The sequence below is a fragment of the Prorops nasuta genome, unplaced genomic scaffold, assembly GCF_024137725.1.
Source record: "Prorops nasuta isolate Cenicafe-Biocafe unplaced genomic scaffold, Cenicafe_Pnas_1.2 PNAS00011, whole genome shotgun sequence".
NCBI classification, from domain to species: Eukaryota; Metazoa; Arthropoda; class Insecta; order Hymenoptera; family Bethylidae; genus Prorops; species Prorops nasuta.
The window spans coordinates 313833-330903 of record NW_027116808.1 but is presented as its reverse complement, the minus strand read 5'-3'; the positions used below and the strand labels follow the sequence as shown (position 1 = coordinate 330903).

The following is a 17071-nucleotide window of genomic DNA, read 5'->3' as shown; positions in this document are numbered from 1 at the left end:
AAGGTTTTTCTCTTACAAACTAACGCCATGTACAATCATTTGTTGCAATAAATTATCGCTTTTACAATGTTTGTGGAGCAGTTCGACTTATATAATAATATTAGAAAGATTGAAGCGCAGCGACAGTTGACGTTCTGGTAAAGTCAGCGAGCCTATGCTGGATACAAATCAGGAGGAAAAATCGCATTGTGCAATCTTCCAGCTTCCCGCGTAATCCTTTACAAGGGCACCCGCATCGTTTCATTTTCATCGAATCGCAGTGAGAGCTAAATTTGATATCCTCGATGTTGCTTTACTTCCGGTCTCACCATGGAAAATTGATCGAAAAATGGAGATCAAACAGTATGGAAACTTCCTGCTCTATTTCAGATTTGAGCACTATCTTTTAATGGCAAGAGTTTAAGGTCTGTTCAATTTGGGAAGCCAATCATTCTTCGTTAAATGGTTTGATCGTCGTATGGGAAGCCGTTATAGGTCCTCGGTAAGTTAGCCTTGAACAAGAGAGAGGTCAGTAAATGACCTTTCACAGACACAATGAGTGCATTAGAGGTTGTAAGGTATAACGTTACAATATTCTGTTGCGTTTCATTACCTTTCACGCAGCGATGAGAGGTCATAGCGGCTTTTTTAATTTTTCTCCCTGCGAGGAGGAAGTTCACCCTTCAGCCCTGCCGAACGACGCTCGTTCAGACACGTCCAGACTGAAAAGCCCCGAGGACGCCTCACGCAACACTAACCTTACCATATTCACCCTCATCCACCCCCTTTCCTACTTTCCTGCATCTCCCTTTCCTTACACTATACACTGAAATTCTCCAATAACAGCCTCTAACTCCAATTTCGCTTAATATCCTTCTGTTATCCTAAAACGTAAAAAAGAAGTAATTAAAAAAATAGCAAAAGGGTCCAACTGGATTAACTTTAGAATACTTAATGATTTGTTGATATTACGTAATTAAAACCTCAACGTCTGGTTTTAATTAAGGTTCTCTAATGAAATTTGTTCCTTTTCCTTTGCGGTAGCCGAAGGCAATAATTTGTCCAAATTTCCTGATATATGATCTTGAGCTACAAAATACTTGTTACGTTCAAGGTTCTTTGAAATTTGAACAAATAATGTTAATATATATATTCTTTACTTTTCTTATCGTATGACCGTTATGTGTTAATAAATATATAATGAATATCAATGAGTTATAAGGGCCCTCGACAAAAGCGTTAATTTGGTTTGGTTACCGCGGCTTTTATGACGAATACGGATTTCTTATGTTATTTAATTAATGTGCTGAGTGAAATAGGACTGTGGGTTATTGGAGGAGAGATTATTCTATTTTGAGGGGACTCTTTAGCCCTCCTACTAAGAAGCTACTTCATGCACCCGTCTTCAAGGGCCACGAATATACTCAAAGTCTACTCGACACGAGAAACGTGACTCCGTGACACGAACTTCCTTACCTCTCACCTCCTCTGTAAGCTCTGTGCATTGCCCTAGGCCCGTATGATACTTCATAATAAAGTAAAATCACTAATTACATTATTTAATCACTATATGCCGGTACAAAGAATTTTTTAACTGTTAATAAACTTGTTATTAACTTTTTTGTTACGTTAACAGCTTAAGCGCACATTTACTAGAAAAAACTCTTTCAAATTGATTTATAAAAAAAATTAAAATACTCATTAGAGAATTACCTTATAATGGGTCTACAAAAAAATCTAATGTCCAATAATAATTATCTTATTTTCCTTCAATTTTCACATACGTGTTCTTCTGAGTTTCTGCTAATGTCTACTAATAATAATTATCTTATTATTATGTAATTATGCCAGCATGATGATATACGAAGACAGTCGTTAGAAAGGTATAAAAACGGTTGTAACGACCAAACGTGATTTTCTTCGTGAAACGAAATGCTAATGTAAGGAATATTTAATATAAAAAAAGAGCCACTTTCACGTGAGTTCGCTCCTGGGCATTATGTGATTTTCCATTTATAAAATTGTCGTTTCCATACTTAAACCTGTCAAGGAACAAGAGAGGCAAGCATTTAATTACTATTATCATTCGAATGACTAATGACCTCTATCTAAATGCTCCAAAAGAGCCTCAGGGGTGGTTAGGAGCATTTGGATCATTTACGTATATGTTTTAATACAAACCGTCTTTTTTCAAAGCTCTTTTTATTCTTATTCTAACAGTTTCTTATTATTAGCTATGTAAATCAGTTGACAATATCTTTGTTTGTCATTTAAAGCCTTTAACAATATGTAGAGGAAAATTTTTAAAGAAGAATCTTAACTGGTTTGTTTTCAATTTCATTTTTAAATTAATGGAGGAAATCGAAGCAACAAATGGCGATTGAGAAATAAAATCGGCGTGAGTATAGTCTGTCAGAACATGGTTAGTAGCAGATGGTACAGATGTCGCTACTAGTGACATTGTGAAAATGTGAAAATTACGGCGACTAATATCCGGCCACGTTAAAATAGCCTATTCGGCGTTGATTGTAAACCAATCTATCAAATTGTTGGTATTGCAGTGTCTAAATTCTTAGATAACTTAATGCTGTTTTTGTAAAATTCAAAATAAGACAACACAAATTAAAGAATGATTCACCGAGCAGTTTACTTGTTTCTTATAACATTTTTCGGTGCCACGATTATTGCTGGTGGTGTCGAACTATCCTTTGAATTACCTGACAATGCAAAAGAATGTTTTTATCAAGAAATTGAAAAGAATGTCACGTCTACTCTAGAATTTCAGGTATTAAAGTGAATTACGATTTCATACAACTCATAAAGCAATCCTTTTTAAGATGTTGAAGCCATACATTATAAGTTCCAGGCATTTTATAATTATCAGCTATGCATTGCTAACTGGACTGTCTTTTCTATTAGGTGGTTACGGGTGGACAATATGATGTGGATGTCACATTGCAAGCACCGAATAATGAAATTATTTACAAACAAGTAAGGACCCAATTTGACTCACATACATTTGTACCTACAGAGTCTGGGGTGTATATTGCTTGCTTCAGCAACGAGTTCTCCACATATTCACATAAATTAGTCTATATGGACTTCCAAGTTGGTGATGAACTACCTCTTCCTGGCCTTGGAGAACATGTTACAGTAATGACACAAGTATGTATCACAGAAAATAAATTAAAATGATATGGGAATTAACATAAAAAAATTTATGATGAGAACCATATTTTATTTTACTTTTAGATGGAATCGTCTGCACAGGAGGTTCATAAAAATTTAGGTAGTATCATAGATTATCAAACGCATCATAGGTTACGTGAGGCCACTGGACGTAAACGTGCTGAAGATCTGAATGAAAGAGTACTTTGGTGGTCTATTGCAGAAACATGTTCTATTCTTCTAATATCGATAGGACAGGTCTATGTACTGAAAAATTTCTTCACTGAAAGAAAGCCCTATTAAGTTAAACAAGAGCCTGATCTATTCAATTCTGAGTAAAAGGATATGCGTTTCAAGATGGAAATGGATAGTGCCATGAGAGTGGTGTGCTTAAATGTCATTCTGTAGGATGCATGATAGATGTCATCCCAAAAGAACTGAGGACATTAAATGAATAAGATTGTTGTGAACTGTTGTTCAAGGAATTATTGTGTATTATTTGTAATTTATGCAGGAGCACTTTTATACGGGTACTTATGCAACAGTAAAGTAAGGGAAATGTACATATAATATAATGCAAATACCCTGTTTCCCTTAAAATATCAATTGTTTTTTATCATTAAAATCGATTTCATGATAGTATGATATTTAAAACTTCATATTTCTTACTCTGAATGTGTCTTTAAAAAATAAAGTGTGTGAATAAATAAATAACTGTTTCTTTTTTAAATGACAATTCCACTTATATTATTTTCCAAGGTGTGAAATGGAGCGAAAAAAAGAAAGAGGAAGGGGCAAACGAAAATTTTAATTCTAATATTATTTATTACAAAGTGAATAATTTTAATTAGTCATCGTTTATAATTATAGCCAATTTAAACGTATATTACCTCTAGGTCACCTCAGGATTACATTTTAATTAACGGAAATGCGTATGCAAATTTCAGACAGCCGGTAATCTAACAAATATTCTATATCCACGCAAACTCACTGTGTACAGAGTGCTGACACCACATTTACAAGCTGTTTTCTTAACAGCTGTGATAACCTCAAATTTTATACGATAACTTTTATTTTATAATTAATACTTTATTATTTTGATATGGTAATGTATTTATAAATGTTATATTAATATTTTCTTCATGTAAAGACTGTAATTTTTATTATAGGAGGAAGATATTCCAATTGATATCAACGCTGGTAAACTATTGGAGTGGTTAATAAACAGGCGGCACTGCCCGAAAGATTGGTCTAAAAATGTGCTTATAATTCGTGAAAAAATTAACAATGCCATACAAGATATGCCAGCTAATGAGGAAATTGTATCTTTATTATCAGGAACCTGTAAGATAATTCATTCCTTTCTTTCAAAACATTTTTTTTTCTGTCCTTTTATGATGTAATAATTTCAATTTGTCGTTTTTTCTTGACAGATATAAACTATTTTCATTGTATTAAAATAGTAGAAATTTTAAAACAGACAGAGGCTGATACAAAAAATTTATTTGGCCGCTATGGATCTCAAAGAATGAAGGATTGGCAAGAAATATTACATTTGTATGAGAAGGATAATATATACTTAGCGGAAGCAGCCCAAATGCTAATGAGAAATATAAATTATGAGGTTCCAAGTTTTAAGAAACAAATACAAAAGTTAGAACAGTTAGAAAAGGTAAGCTAAAGAGCTACTCCCTATCTTTGATTATTTTATTTCCATTGAATTAGAAACTAATGCATTTTATTTATTTCCTAGGAACATGAGAAAAAGGAAGCAGATTATAAAAAATCAGAAACCGTAGCACAAACAGAGTTTAATAATTTATGTAAGCAGTTTAGTATATCTGGTAATAACATCAAAAGAGAATTGGTTGATAAAACATCAGAGTTGCCTGAAATATATAAAAAGTTAGCTGAAAAAGTAAAATCTATAGAAAATGTTATTGAATATTACAGTGCTTTTGTGAAATTTACTTTGGGGAGAGAGCATGATGGTGGCTGTGTACCAATGTTAAAATATATAGCTGGTAAGAAGAGTGAACATTCAAAACATAATTTTCATTCATCTTCTATACATTAAGGTAATATTATGCTTGTTATATTTATAGAGAAAGGAAATACAACAACTTATGAATGGATTTACCAAGAGCCTCCACTGTCTATTGAAGAGCCACCTTTAAATATTAGTTTTTCAGAAGATGACAACAAAATAAGAGATAATGTGGAAACTGAAAATAATGTATGATCCATTTTAAGAAAATCTTTTTTGAATGTTGAATAATGTAAATCTTAAAAGTTTATTTTTTCAGGAAATTGACTTTGGCGAAATAGATTTTAATGTAGACTTAAGCTCCGGGGATAATGCAAATGTAAACGTCGTTGATGAGATCGATTGGGGAGGAATCGGTGCAGAAGGGACCGATAATAACGAAGGAGACTTTAATAGTGAAATAGATTTTAACATTACCTTAGAAGAATCGGGAATTATTGTTGAAGCAGCAGGACACGACGGCGGGGCTGCTACTGGAAATGAAGCGTATACAATATTGGATAACCCGAAAACGAGAAATGAATTTATAAATCAATTATTTGAAGTTAGTACATACTCGATGAGAAATGAAAATGACGTAATTTTACTAGTCAAATTATGCATTCTATTTTTTATAGCTGGAGGCATTTTTGAAAATGCGCTTGTTTGAACTGAAAGCAGACAGTAATAATGTTATTAGCTTCAGCCAAATGCAAGAAGCAGCAGCAATTATTCAACTTGCTACTGTAGAGAGTACTCAAAATATGTTAGATAACGTGCAAGTTCTTCTTTCTGAAATATTGGATAGTAAATTACAGCATCTACACAATATCAAACATTCTACGAGGTAATAGTATTTTCATGTAAATTAAATACATAACTATTCAATGCTAGACGAAGTCTAATTAGAATTGTCAATTTGTAGATATGTCGACGTGCTTGTGTCGTTACTCAAAGAAAAATTGACTTTGATTGAAAAAATGAAAGCTTCTCAAAAATTGGTAAGAAAGAAAAGAGTAGAGTCAGAAGAGCAAGCAGTTGCCTTAAAGCCGGTATTAAAACTTTTGATTCAGAGGACCAAAGAGTTAAAAACTGAGGTTTGTTTTATTTCCATATGAAAAATATAATTTTTTTACAGTTCATTAAAATAAAATTTATTCTTATTATAGGTTGAACAAGATATTTCTAAGAAATATAAGAATAGAATTGTGCATTTAACAGGAGCTATAAATGCATTGTAAATATTGACCTATGAAAGTCGTTATAAATACCTTGTACATAATGTTATGAACAGAGAAAGTATAAACAAATTCGCTTTTGTAATCATCATTACAAATATATTACTTTTTTATTACGGTATTTAGTTTTGTGTTATATTCTTTCCATCGTTTTTAATTCCACCAGGAAATAAATATATAGTTCTCTTTGGCGGGTTGACATAAATGGTCTGCCTTTGAAATACTTAAAAAATCTATTAAATAATCATAAAAAGATTTTGAACAAGTCTCCAAGGGGAGGATGTACAAACGGCTTTGTTTGTTGGGCATGGATAGCGTCGTAAACATTCCGCTAATGATCGGTCGCATTCACACAAACGTTGGGCGCAAGAACCAGCAGCTCCCCAGTTCCCATGTTCAACAGCTGTAATTATTTAAATTTATCCTAGGTAACACAATTGATTCTAATGATTCTCATCTCGTTTTTTATAATTAATGTCTCTAAGGGATTATTTTTTATATTTTCAGAGTGTTTAATTATTTTAAAAAATAATTACGTTAATACTCACCACATACTGGCCTATAGCCATTATAGCACCTCCAGTAATAAGGAACGAAATATTCCATAAACATGGGACATTCTGTCGCATCGTAGCACCAGTCGTGCATTTTGCAGCATCTGGAAAATAATTCCATCAGAGAATGGAGCTAACTTTATTAATTATAAGACCCATCATTTTCTACCTGTCTATTCCATCTATGACGTAACCGGAGCCCAGAAAACCACAATAACAGCCGTAGCCTTTATAAACTAATGGATTACAACCTGTTGCACATACAACCATGTTGTAAAGATGAACCACTCCTCTTTTATACCTAGTGTGTTTTAGACTATTACTTAAAATCCTGTAAAACGATACGTGTACCAAGAAATCCATATACAGTGCAAAGAAAAGATAAACAAAATTCTATATGGCTTACGATTGAGTGTAATTATAATTATTATTTTTGGTAAGATTTCTTGGTGTTGGTAGAGGTAAATCACTTTCCTCTTTAGTTGCCATCATCGAGGAAGCCCATGGATCCCCACTGTACCCTCTGTAGAGAATTTCCTGGCTCCATTCACTTTCAACATTATTAGAATACACAGCATCGTACTTATCCAAATCGTCATTGGCCATTTTTTCCATCAAAGGAACTCCACTACCTGCAAATTTATCCAATTGTTAAATTATTTAATTTTCTCCCACTCATTTTAATTCTCCTTCAATTTTCACTTTCACAGTCAAATCATTAATTCTCCATTCGACGTTACATCTGTATAATTCTAACAATAAAACTTTCTATTCGGTTTTCAACGATCAGCTTTTATACACTTTTTCTCTTTGATAAAGTACATTTAAGAAAAATTATCTAAATGAAATAAATGTTGATCAAGACCTCCTATCTTATATATTTCTACAGATAATAGTATTTTATTATACAAAAACCAATTATTATTCCCAACTAATCTGCATGTATCAGTAAATCGGAGTGAGAAATAATTCCGAAGAGTGTTGCATAGAGAAAGCTGGAAAAAACTTTTCTCTCGTTTAGCTCTCGGGTCAATAGTCGACAATAAGTGTTTCACTTTCTGTGATACTGTATATACACGTCGGAGTGTATTGTTAACGTTTGGGGAGATCTGTTTCACCGTGATTCACCGTGATCCATCAACTGTGTACTGTACAGCCAGCTCCCATGAAATTGTCACAAGTTATTTTTCAAATCTCGGCCTTCACTTTTACCGGCTCCTCGTGGCTCTACTGCGGACTCGGAAGAAATGCTTTTTTGCATGGCTGCGCGCTTTTCACATTTTCCACCCTCCCCCCCCCCCCTCCCCATTTTCCCTTCGTACCGGGGCAAACGTACCCGAAGGAAACTTACGTCGTGTGCGAGGCTCGATTTTGTTATTGTTTCTTTTTTTTTTAACGAGGATGAATGAAACGAGTCATTAACTTTAATAACGAGAAGGTGAGATAAAATCGAGAGTCCAACGGGAACTGCGAAACTCGAGCATCTAATTCCGGCATGACGTAAAACTGTAATGTCGAAGTGGGAAATTCAGTGATCGATTCCCGATAAAAATTAGAAGCAGATGTAACGCGATATTAAACCTCGGCTGTTTCATAATTCAATTATGCTCGAGCCTAGGTTGCGTAATCTGGATATTTGACGAGGTATTTGGGAGAGTAGTTAAAGTCAATATTATCACGGACCAGTGGGATTTTGAGGGATTAGCCTTATCAAACGCGAATTCTAGCGATTCTAGGAGTAATTAAGCATCAACTTTTGACCTGATTCGAAGATAATTAGTGCAATGTGCGTTCACCGTAATCACCATAGCGGTACGCCTTTATAATAACTGTATACTTTTGTCACGGTTGGTGTTCCTGCCAGTAAAAAAAAAGAACAACAAACGAGAAAAGGAAAAAAATCTAAACTGCCCCACTTGTCCCGAAATGACGAGGATTTTTTGTTTTTTGAACGAAACGAGGATGGTGTATGGCGAGGTACAGCGAAGTAACCGAATTTCTGGGAAGAAATTATTTTTAATTAAAAAGACCATAAAAAGGAAAATTAGCCATGACCGTGTTACTCCAAATCTCAAGGTACTGCATGAACTTTCCTGACCTTAATGGGCACCTTACACTGTCACTCGTATATATATATATACCAATGAATTTACTGTTCTCTTTTTTTAATTAAACATATAATTATCTCATTGGATTCTTTTGTGGATTATAAAACAATTGAATTTTTTTATCCAAAAAATATCATACAATTCCAAAGCTCTTGATAGATAAATAATTCCAAATGAAATTTCTTAGAATAAATATATTTGGATAGAAAATTAATTGATATGCGAGAATATAAGCCAATAATTTTACCACTTAAATATTTAAATTTTGTTTCTATTTTTTGTGCCATTAATTTTAGTTGTAAATTATTGTAAAAATTAATTATTGTAAAAATGATGGATGCTTGTCGAGCAATAAATATAAATTATACCTCGAGCTTGACACTTCATCACCGAAGCAAGCAGAATCAGCGTAAAACAAACGGAGAAGTTGACGTGTTTCCATTTAAAAATCGAAGTTCGCCTCTTCGAGACATCTTCGAAGCATTCGAAGTTGTCACCGTGGACTGTAGGAGCTGATGGCTTTTGACCAAACATCGAGCACTTTACCGAGCAGTAGTCATTTATTAATAAAACAATCTGCTCAATTTAAATGTCTAAGTGTCACCTTTTCCTTGTTCTCAATCCTTTTAACATTTCTCGAGTCCCAATTTTCCAAATTCTGTTAAAACAACATATTTTTCCTTTTTTCTGTATAACAGCAATATTTTTAATTATTATCTCTATAAATCACACTCGTAATCCCATTTAAACTCAATAAGTACCAATAAAATTTGTTCCATCCAAAAGGTCTTAAAAAATATATTTCGAACTACCAATAATTGGCAAATATTATCCGAAAGCCTCTCAAAGTACCTCTGACATTATTTTCAATTTTGTGTGGAATTTTATCAAATGACGATCGTCTCGTGTAAATTTTTAATCGAAGTTTCTTCAATCGTCGTCTCTTCACGACCTTTCAAACCTACGAAGAAATCAATGATTTTTTGGAATGTAAAAAATAGCTTCGGTATCACCACACGCGATCAATCATTACCGATCAAGCGTAATGTCTATCTCATTGCGTGAAACCCGTTAACTCTGAATCCACTGAAAACTCACTATTGACCTAGAACGATCGAAACTGGAATAAACGAGTCCTTTTTCATCTCGCACACTCTGTATCCATTTATCTGTTCATTTTCATGAAAACACGTTTACATTCTTGAGTCCAAATTATTTTCAAACGATAACTCATAGAATTTTTATCAAATAACAAAACAATTCTTAAACTATATTTACATAAGTAAATATTTGTTTATTCCTATACAATAAAATAACTTTTCTCACTTAATTTATCGTTATCAAATTATTTTTCCTCGTCACTCAACGAAGATTTGCCAATGAAAATTCACGATTATTTCTTCGTTTTCATCGAAGCCTTATGTGACGAACCGTACAATTCATCACATTGTCAGATTAATATATGGTAATTTTGTTCTTTGGTAAAAACGATGATTAAACACACAGTAGCCACTTGGCAAATAGAATTTCGAGATGCCCGTGTCAATATTAACTGAATTTCTTCATTCTGCTTGAAAATCGATGTCAGCTCTAGTGCAATATTTGCTTAGGATCAAAGATCACGTGTAATATTCATCAATCGTTTCAATAATCCCTGTTTGACTTTGAGTTTTTCATGAATTGTTTATTCAATCGACAGAATTTAGTGTCATTCAATTAATCGATCAAATTACCAACTTTTTAATGAAGATTTTAAGCGAAGACTCAATGTAACAACACAGACATCGAAAGATTCAACACTTTTAACAATTCCACTGTGTGCATCTGTGTCAATGTTCTTCTGGGGACTCAACATTGGTGCACTGGCACGTTGATCAGATAACTCCCTGCATTCAATAATCCGTGAGAATGAATTTCTCATGCAGGGGAACTAGTTCACGAGGTCCAAGTATAAGGGCACGAATAATAATTTTCAACGAAAATCCAGCAAATTTCGAAAAACAATTTTCTTGGGAAAACTTGCAACGATAAGTGTTGAGCGAGGGTTGACAAAATTTTTTAATTATTTTGACTTAATTTTGGACAAAAAATGTCAACAAAGATTGAAAATTTAACGAATCTTTGGTTCTTCAACAGTAATCGATGTTGATGACTGGTAACAATGGAGATGCTGAGAAGAGAGTCGAAGAAGTCGAGTGTTTTCCTTTCGAGAGTCGAGGAGATACTGCGAAGACTCGTGGCTCTTATCACTGAGAACGGTTCATCGGTTCTGACCACGAAAACTTACGTCACGTTGGTCCAGGAGTTTACTCCTCCTGTAGGCTTCGATTCAACTTCTCGACTAACCCACCTCATCTCCGGAACGTGGAAGCGCGTGCTGCCTGAGAAATCCGCGCGGTGTTACACTTTCGACGACTTCCTCGAAGGGGGAACTCACCTGCCACCTCTTCACCTGGTTCACCTACTCCCCACGAGCCTCCAACAGTCCACTCGGCCATTTCCTCCAAGTGGAAAAGGCCACTGTGCCATTCAACCATTACCACCCCCCTTTTTCTCCTTCTACTACTGCGATTTATGTTCACTTTGATGTTATAATACACCTATTATAACAATTTATAATAGACAGATAAAGGCATATTTATTATTTAATATTGTAGAAGAAATAATTATTGCAAACTCATCTGACATTTCATTGCATCATTCACCTAATCCATACAAGACTTCAGTATTATTTCCTGCAAGTGGAAAAGGTCACTGTGCCATTCTAACATTTCCACCCCTTCTACTTCTTCACCATTTTATATTATAATACACCGATCCAATAATTCACATTTGTAGTTTAGTAAAAATGTAGAAGAATAATATAGTTATTGTGATTTATTTGAAAGAATTATCTTTTAAATCATTCTTGACTCTCCCTGCAGAGCCTTCGTATAATGACGCTCGTGTGAAAAGATTTTGCTTAAAATTGAAGTCTCTTCTCGATGGGTTTCTCAGGAATTAGGCAAAAAATGAGGTTTAATCGTGCGTGTGGTAAATTGTTGATAAATTGCAGAGCTCTGCTCCAGAACTGTCCCACATGTGGGGATCGTCACCTACTTGACATCCTACAGTGTCAGCGTCTTCGAGGTCTACGAAGGAGTTTCTCCGATGAAGCAGAACTCGAGGAACACCCGAGTGGGGATTGGAGGAGAAAAAAAAGGGGAAAAAAAAGAGAAGATAATACATAATACGGAGGAAGAAAAGACCAGGCTGTGTGGGTGCATTCATCGAGCAGTTAACTAACTCGCAGCCCGTCACTTCTTGATTCGTATTCGCACTTTCCCTGGCGTCCAGCTTTCTGCTCACGAGTTTCGAAAAACGAAATGTTAATAAACCTCCGAATATCAATAACACTTTCTATCAAAAGCACTGCGTTCATAATGAAGCTATCCAGAATTTTTTTATAAGAAACCGAGAAAATATATTTTTCACTAATTTCTCTGATCTATTATCAAGATACTTAAATATAAATATACATTAATTATAATTACACACTAATAAAAAAAAAAGAATGATCCTTCGAAAAATATTTTCAGAAATGGAAGAGTGTTTTGCTTTACATTTGTGCAAAGTTGTTTATCTCTTTTTCAGGAGATTATCAATCAGGGAAGAAGAGTAAGCGATAATTAATGGCGGAGAACCGGATATGGGCTTCCGAGGGGAACTGGGCCTCAAAACTGGTATCGTGACACAATTATGATCCATCGGTTTGATAGCACGTAGCAAATTTCCCGATTGACCGACTGGCCAGCAAGGTAGAAAATAATCGATCTTTGCGTGCATCCAGTGCAGCTGAGTTGTGTGCAGCTGTTTCTAGCGGTACTCCTTGGGGCCTCGCGTGTGTTGGTGAGAGAAGAGGCGTACATGGTCGTCGTGTATATTGTACACTGGTTATGCGAGAAGAAGCAAATTGCCGCATCTCCCGAGTCCTTGCGCCAAATCGCACACGCTTCAACGATTCCCTCGTTATTTCCTTTCGACGTCCACGAATCTTCAAATGCGCGTTTATACCTCAATCTATTCAAATTCCCTCACGACTCACCTTAATTTTCCTAGCTCCGATCAGGTAACGTACACCGAGAAATGCTATATCCGAACGGTTAAGAGAACGAGAAAGATAATAACGAAGGATCGCTCTCTTCTTTTCATTTCTAATGTAAAAAATGATCTCGCCTGTGCAGGAGACTTCGATGGCTCGCAACACAACTTTCCGGGCTCTAGCGTATATATTTTAATATTTTTGGCACTTTGCTATAGACACGAGGTTTAAGTTATTAATTATTTACAACAGTTGAGGTGAAGAGAGAGAGAGAGAGAGAGAGAGATAATAACTATGAATCGCTCTATTTTCGTTCAATTTCCAAAAGTAAAAAAGACCTCGCTTACGCAGGAGATTTCAACGATCCACTGCGCTACATTTTTGACTCACGGATTCTTTTGTAGAGATTTTAGTCATTTTTAGCACTTTCTCGTGTATGAGATTCGAGCGGATTAATTATTTATATTTGTGTCAGTTTTGTCGACTCATAATTCGAGAACGATAGTAGGGAATTTGCGTTAAGGTAAATATAATGGAATAGAGTGGAGGATCCAATCATGGAGGTTTAGTATTATGCAAAAAGCACTTTTACAAAGCTGATAGCTCGGAAACTGGAGAAAGTGGAATTAGTAAATACATTAAGATGGGTTTTCATGGAAATTGCGTTGATGTTGTTATTATTATTGTTATCATACTCTAAACGCAGCAATAAACGCATTTTTTTAATGATGTTGCATCGAGAGTAATAGTTTATGGATCGAAGAGTTCAATGACCTTAAAATTAAGTCTTATGAGTAAAAATCCGTTGCATCGAGGCCTCCGTTTCATGAATCGGTGGCATTGAAAGTAATAGTCCATTAGTCGGGACAAAAATGAGAATTTACGAAGTTGCTGGGAATCGAGCAAGCTTCGAATAAAAGAGTGCTATTTTCACTTTCATTATACTCAATTTCAATAGGATTTGTTTCTTTTTCCGTTAAATCTTCGTCTCTTAAAATCTCCTCGAATCTTGTTGGTTTTCTCGCCTAAAACTTGTCTCTGGTCAACTCTGTCGTGCTCCATTTACGAAATAATATTAATTACGAATCGTATTCAGTTTTCATATACTTTTTTAACATATATATATGCACCAGTTTAAATCTCAAATTAAACTCAGCTGTGTGAGCGTGAGAAACTTTTTAAAGCCGCCCTTTTAATTAGCTGCTCGTGTGAAATTTGACAGCGATGTCCTTTGTTTTTGGGTTAATGGACCTTGCGTCATTAGGAAAACTTTGGGATTTTTTCTTGGACGAGAGTGTGGCTGTGGAGGAGCGAGCAGCCAACGGAGTCTCGAATTTTAGGAGTTTTTCAAAAGTTTCACTATTTCGTGCATGGAAGCGGCTATAGGGCGTTTTGTAGGTGGGATTTTCGTTCGACCAACTATGCAAATTCGACATAAGGCTATAATTCCGAAGGTGGCCCAACTGCGCAACCAGGTGCATCCTAGCGGAACTTTACTGACCAGCTTGGAATACTCAACGTTGGAGCACTTGTAACTCACTTTAGTCCTAAGAAAATGATTTGAAATACAGAACGAGCCTCTGCGTGGACCAATAATCCATCACAGCTCCCTTTACTATATTTTTATTCGTGTCAAATAAATTATTTTGTTGCAGCTGCACATAGGCTATGACTAAGGACCAATTTGAAATGTCGCGAAAACTGATGAAATTTTTATCGGAAAGGAATTTCTTGGAAGAATTTTTGTAATTGTTGTAAGTAAATCACTTTATTGCCACGGAGACCAAGAACTCGTAGCGTTATTCGAGTGAAGAAAAAATGTTGTAATGCACATGCCTGGGGCGCAAAATTGATAACAATGCCAATGATGCAAGAAAGGAGACTAATGGTTTGCTTTCCCCTTTTTAGGAAGCCGTAAAGATGCTTCGCAATTTCAGCGCCGATTTACACTTCCCTGAAATGCTCGAGGCTCAATTATGTTTGTACATTGCAAAGTAAGCAGATACTTAAGAAAAAAATAGCAGACACAGATCGAGCTATTGCCAAATTACAATCGACGTGAAAATAATGAAATGCGTGAAAGCAATGGTTTCGACAGCTGTCAAATATTTAGTTGCCATGGATTTCACGAGATTCGTCCTAAAGTTTATGATTTTTTTAAACTACCATTGTCCCGCGTGTCGTGACGTTCGTCAAGTTTTACATGCTGCTAAGCCACGTGAAGTATTATTTTGTAGGGGCTCTCCTCTATAATATATTCCTGACATTTTGTTAACGAAACTTGACGAGAATTTCAATAAGTCAATTTTTAATTTTCCAAAGTAACTTGTTCCCAGAACGAAGCAATAAAATTTTATGAATAACAATTGAGATATTTTAAAATCAGTGATTTTTGTTATTTCATAAGTTATTTCCTTTCAATTTATTCGCTAGAATATATCGATTGATAGTCTCGAAGAGTATAGCTAGAGTGCGCTATAATACTAATGGGGAGTATTGTCATTTATTCATGGATAATGAAAAAATCAATTAAATCAATAATTATGATTATAAAAATTGTTCACAGCCGAAGAATTCCTTTTTAAAGAAATATGAATAAAAAAGATCTTATATAAAAAGAAAGATATTAAAACTGTTTTATCCACAATTGAATAGAATGTTCTTATCGATAATCGGTGTGTTAGATATTCTGCTGTATTATTACAAAACGAGAAACTAAGAATTAACAAAAGCCTACAGTCAAGAATATTTTACACAAGAAATTAAAAAAAAAAAAAAAAAAAAAAAAAAAACCAGACTGGCAGATTTACACAAGTTACAATATTTTTAAAATAACTTTTATTGAATCAATTATGTACTGTATAGGAGTGAATACATCAATAATATCAGATATTTTAATAATAGCCTTTAAAATATAAAGCAGTGATAATAATAAAAGTTTACAATGAAAGCATTCCTCTGATATTTGAATGTCACTACCATAACTACATTATCATATATGTACATAGAAAATATAATAACGCATATTCGCAGCATTGCAGTAGCAATCCGAAGGAAAGAAGGGTAAAAGTGGTCTCGAAGAGTGTTTTACGGCGAGATATATGGTTATAAAAAATAACGAAGCTATTATGTCCTGAGGCGACCATACAAGGGCCGATGTCATAAGCGAAAATTGTGAGCCAAGCAATTTTGTTCACAGGAGGCGGTATTACCGTCACGGATAAATCTCTGCCAAGTTACCCCTTATCCACTTTCCTCCACAAAACTTCACAAGGCAGATTACGATCTGCGATACGTGACACAGTATTATACACCAGTCGCCAAATCCACACACGAATTAAACAATCGCATCCTGAAGTGACCATACAACCGCCGCACGTACCAGAGGAAACGACAAGAAAAATTCGTCATTAAATGCGAATGATTTTACACTTGCTTCTGTGTACCATTTGATAATCAATGCAGTATCGATTTTCTGTTTTATATTTAGAAGTCGATTGTACATAAAAATATAGTTTTATATGTAGGAAGAAAATTGTCAGGGTCGTTTATTCCTTCCATCTTTGGATACATGTAAATCCTGATAATTCATCGTGGTGAATTTTAACGTAGTTCATTTTTCTTCCCTCGCATAATATTCCACTGTGCAATTCAAATGGGCTGGATTCCGTAGGTGTGAAATCAATTCCCAGCTAAAGCCACCTAAGGGATATATGTATAGGTTTGATGCTTTCTGGTTAAATTGGCCATGTCTGCATGGGACCCAGTAAAGTCCCTCCTCGTCTAGAAGAATGCATTTGATTTTCGTCTTTGGCTAAAATATGAACAATTTCACGCATTATATATCACCCGCGGAGAAAATTTATTTGCAAACTTATACCAGACTGAAAAAGTTCCAATAATCCAAGCAAGGATTA

At 34.8% G+C, this 17071-nt stretch overlaps 3 protein-coding genes across 3 annotated transcripts; 2 read left to right on the top strand and 1 right to left on the bottom strand.

Annotated features, from left to right (window-relative positions):
- The first annotated feature begins 2452 nt into the window (after window positions 1-2452).
- Window positions 2453-3855, top strand: LOC136777482 (transmembrane emp24 domain-containing protein 7-like). The gene is made up of 3 exons (XM_066733799.1): window positions 2453-2764; window positions 2899-3144; window positions 3232-3855. Exons 1-3 carry the CDS (start codon window positions 2609-2611, stop codon window positions 3448-3450), a joined length of 621 nt encoding a protein of 206 aa, XP_066589896.1. The 5' UTR covers window positions 2453-2608; the 3' UTR covers window positions 3451-3855.
- A 167-nt stretch (window positions 3856-4022) lies between these two features.
- On the top strand, window positions 4023-6473 carry LOC136777415 (CDK5RAP3 protein homolog). Its single transcript, XM_066733677.1, has 9 exons — window positions 4023-4252; window positions 4317-4491; window positions 4581-4819; window positions 4901-5171; window positions 5253-5383; window positions 5454-5738; window positions 5812-6020; window positions 6099-6270; window positions 6343-6473. Exons 1-9 carry the CDS (start codon window positions 4250-4252, stop codon window positions 6412-6414), a joined length of 1557 nt encoding a protein of 518 aa, XP_066589774.1. The 5' UTR covers window positions 4023-4249; the 3' UTR covers window positions 6415-6473.
- Window positions 6474-6620: 147 nt separating this feature from the next.
- LOC136777416 (uncharacterized) lies at window positions 6621-9482 on the bottom strand. The gene is made up of 5 exons (XM_066733678.1): window positions 9442-9482; window positions 7372-7597; window positions 7135-7296; window positions 6960-7069; window positions 6621-6814 (listed from the first exon to the last, which is right to left on the bottom strand). The coding sequence occupies exons 1-5, from the start codon at window positions 9458-9460 to the stop codon at window positions 6648-6650; spliced, it is 684 nt and encodes a 227-aa protein (XP_066589775.1). The 5' UTR covers window positions 9461-9482; the 3' UTR covers window positions 6621-6647.
- Between the last annotated feature and the right edge of the window lie 7589 nt (window positions 9483-17071).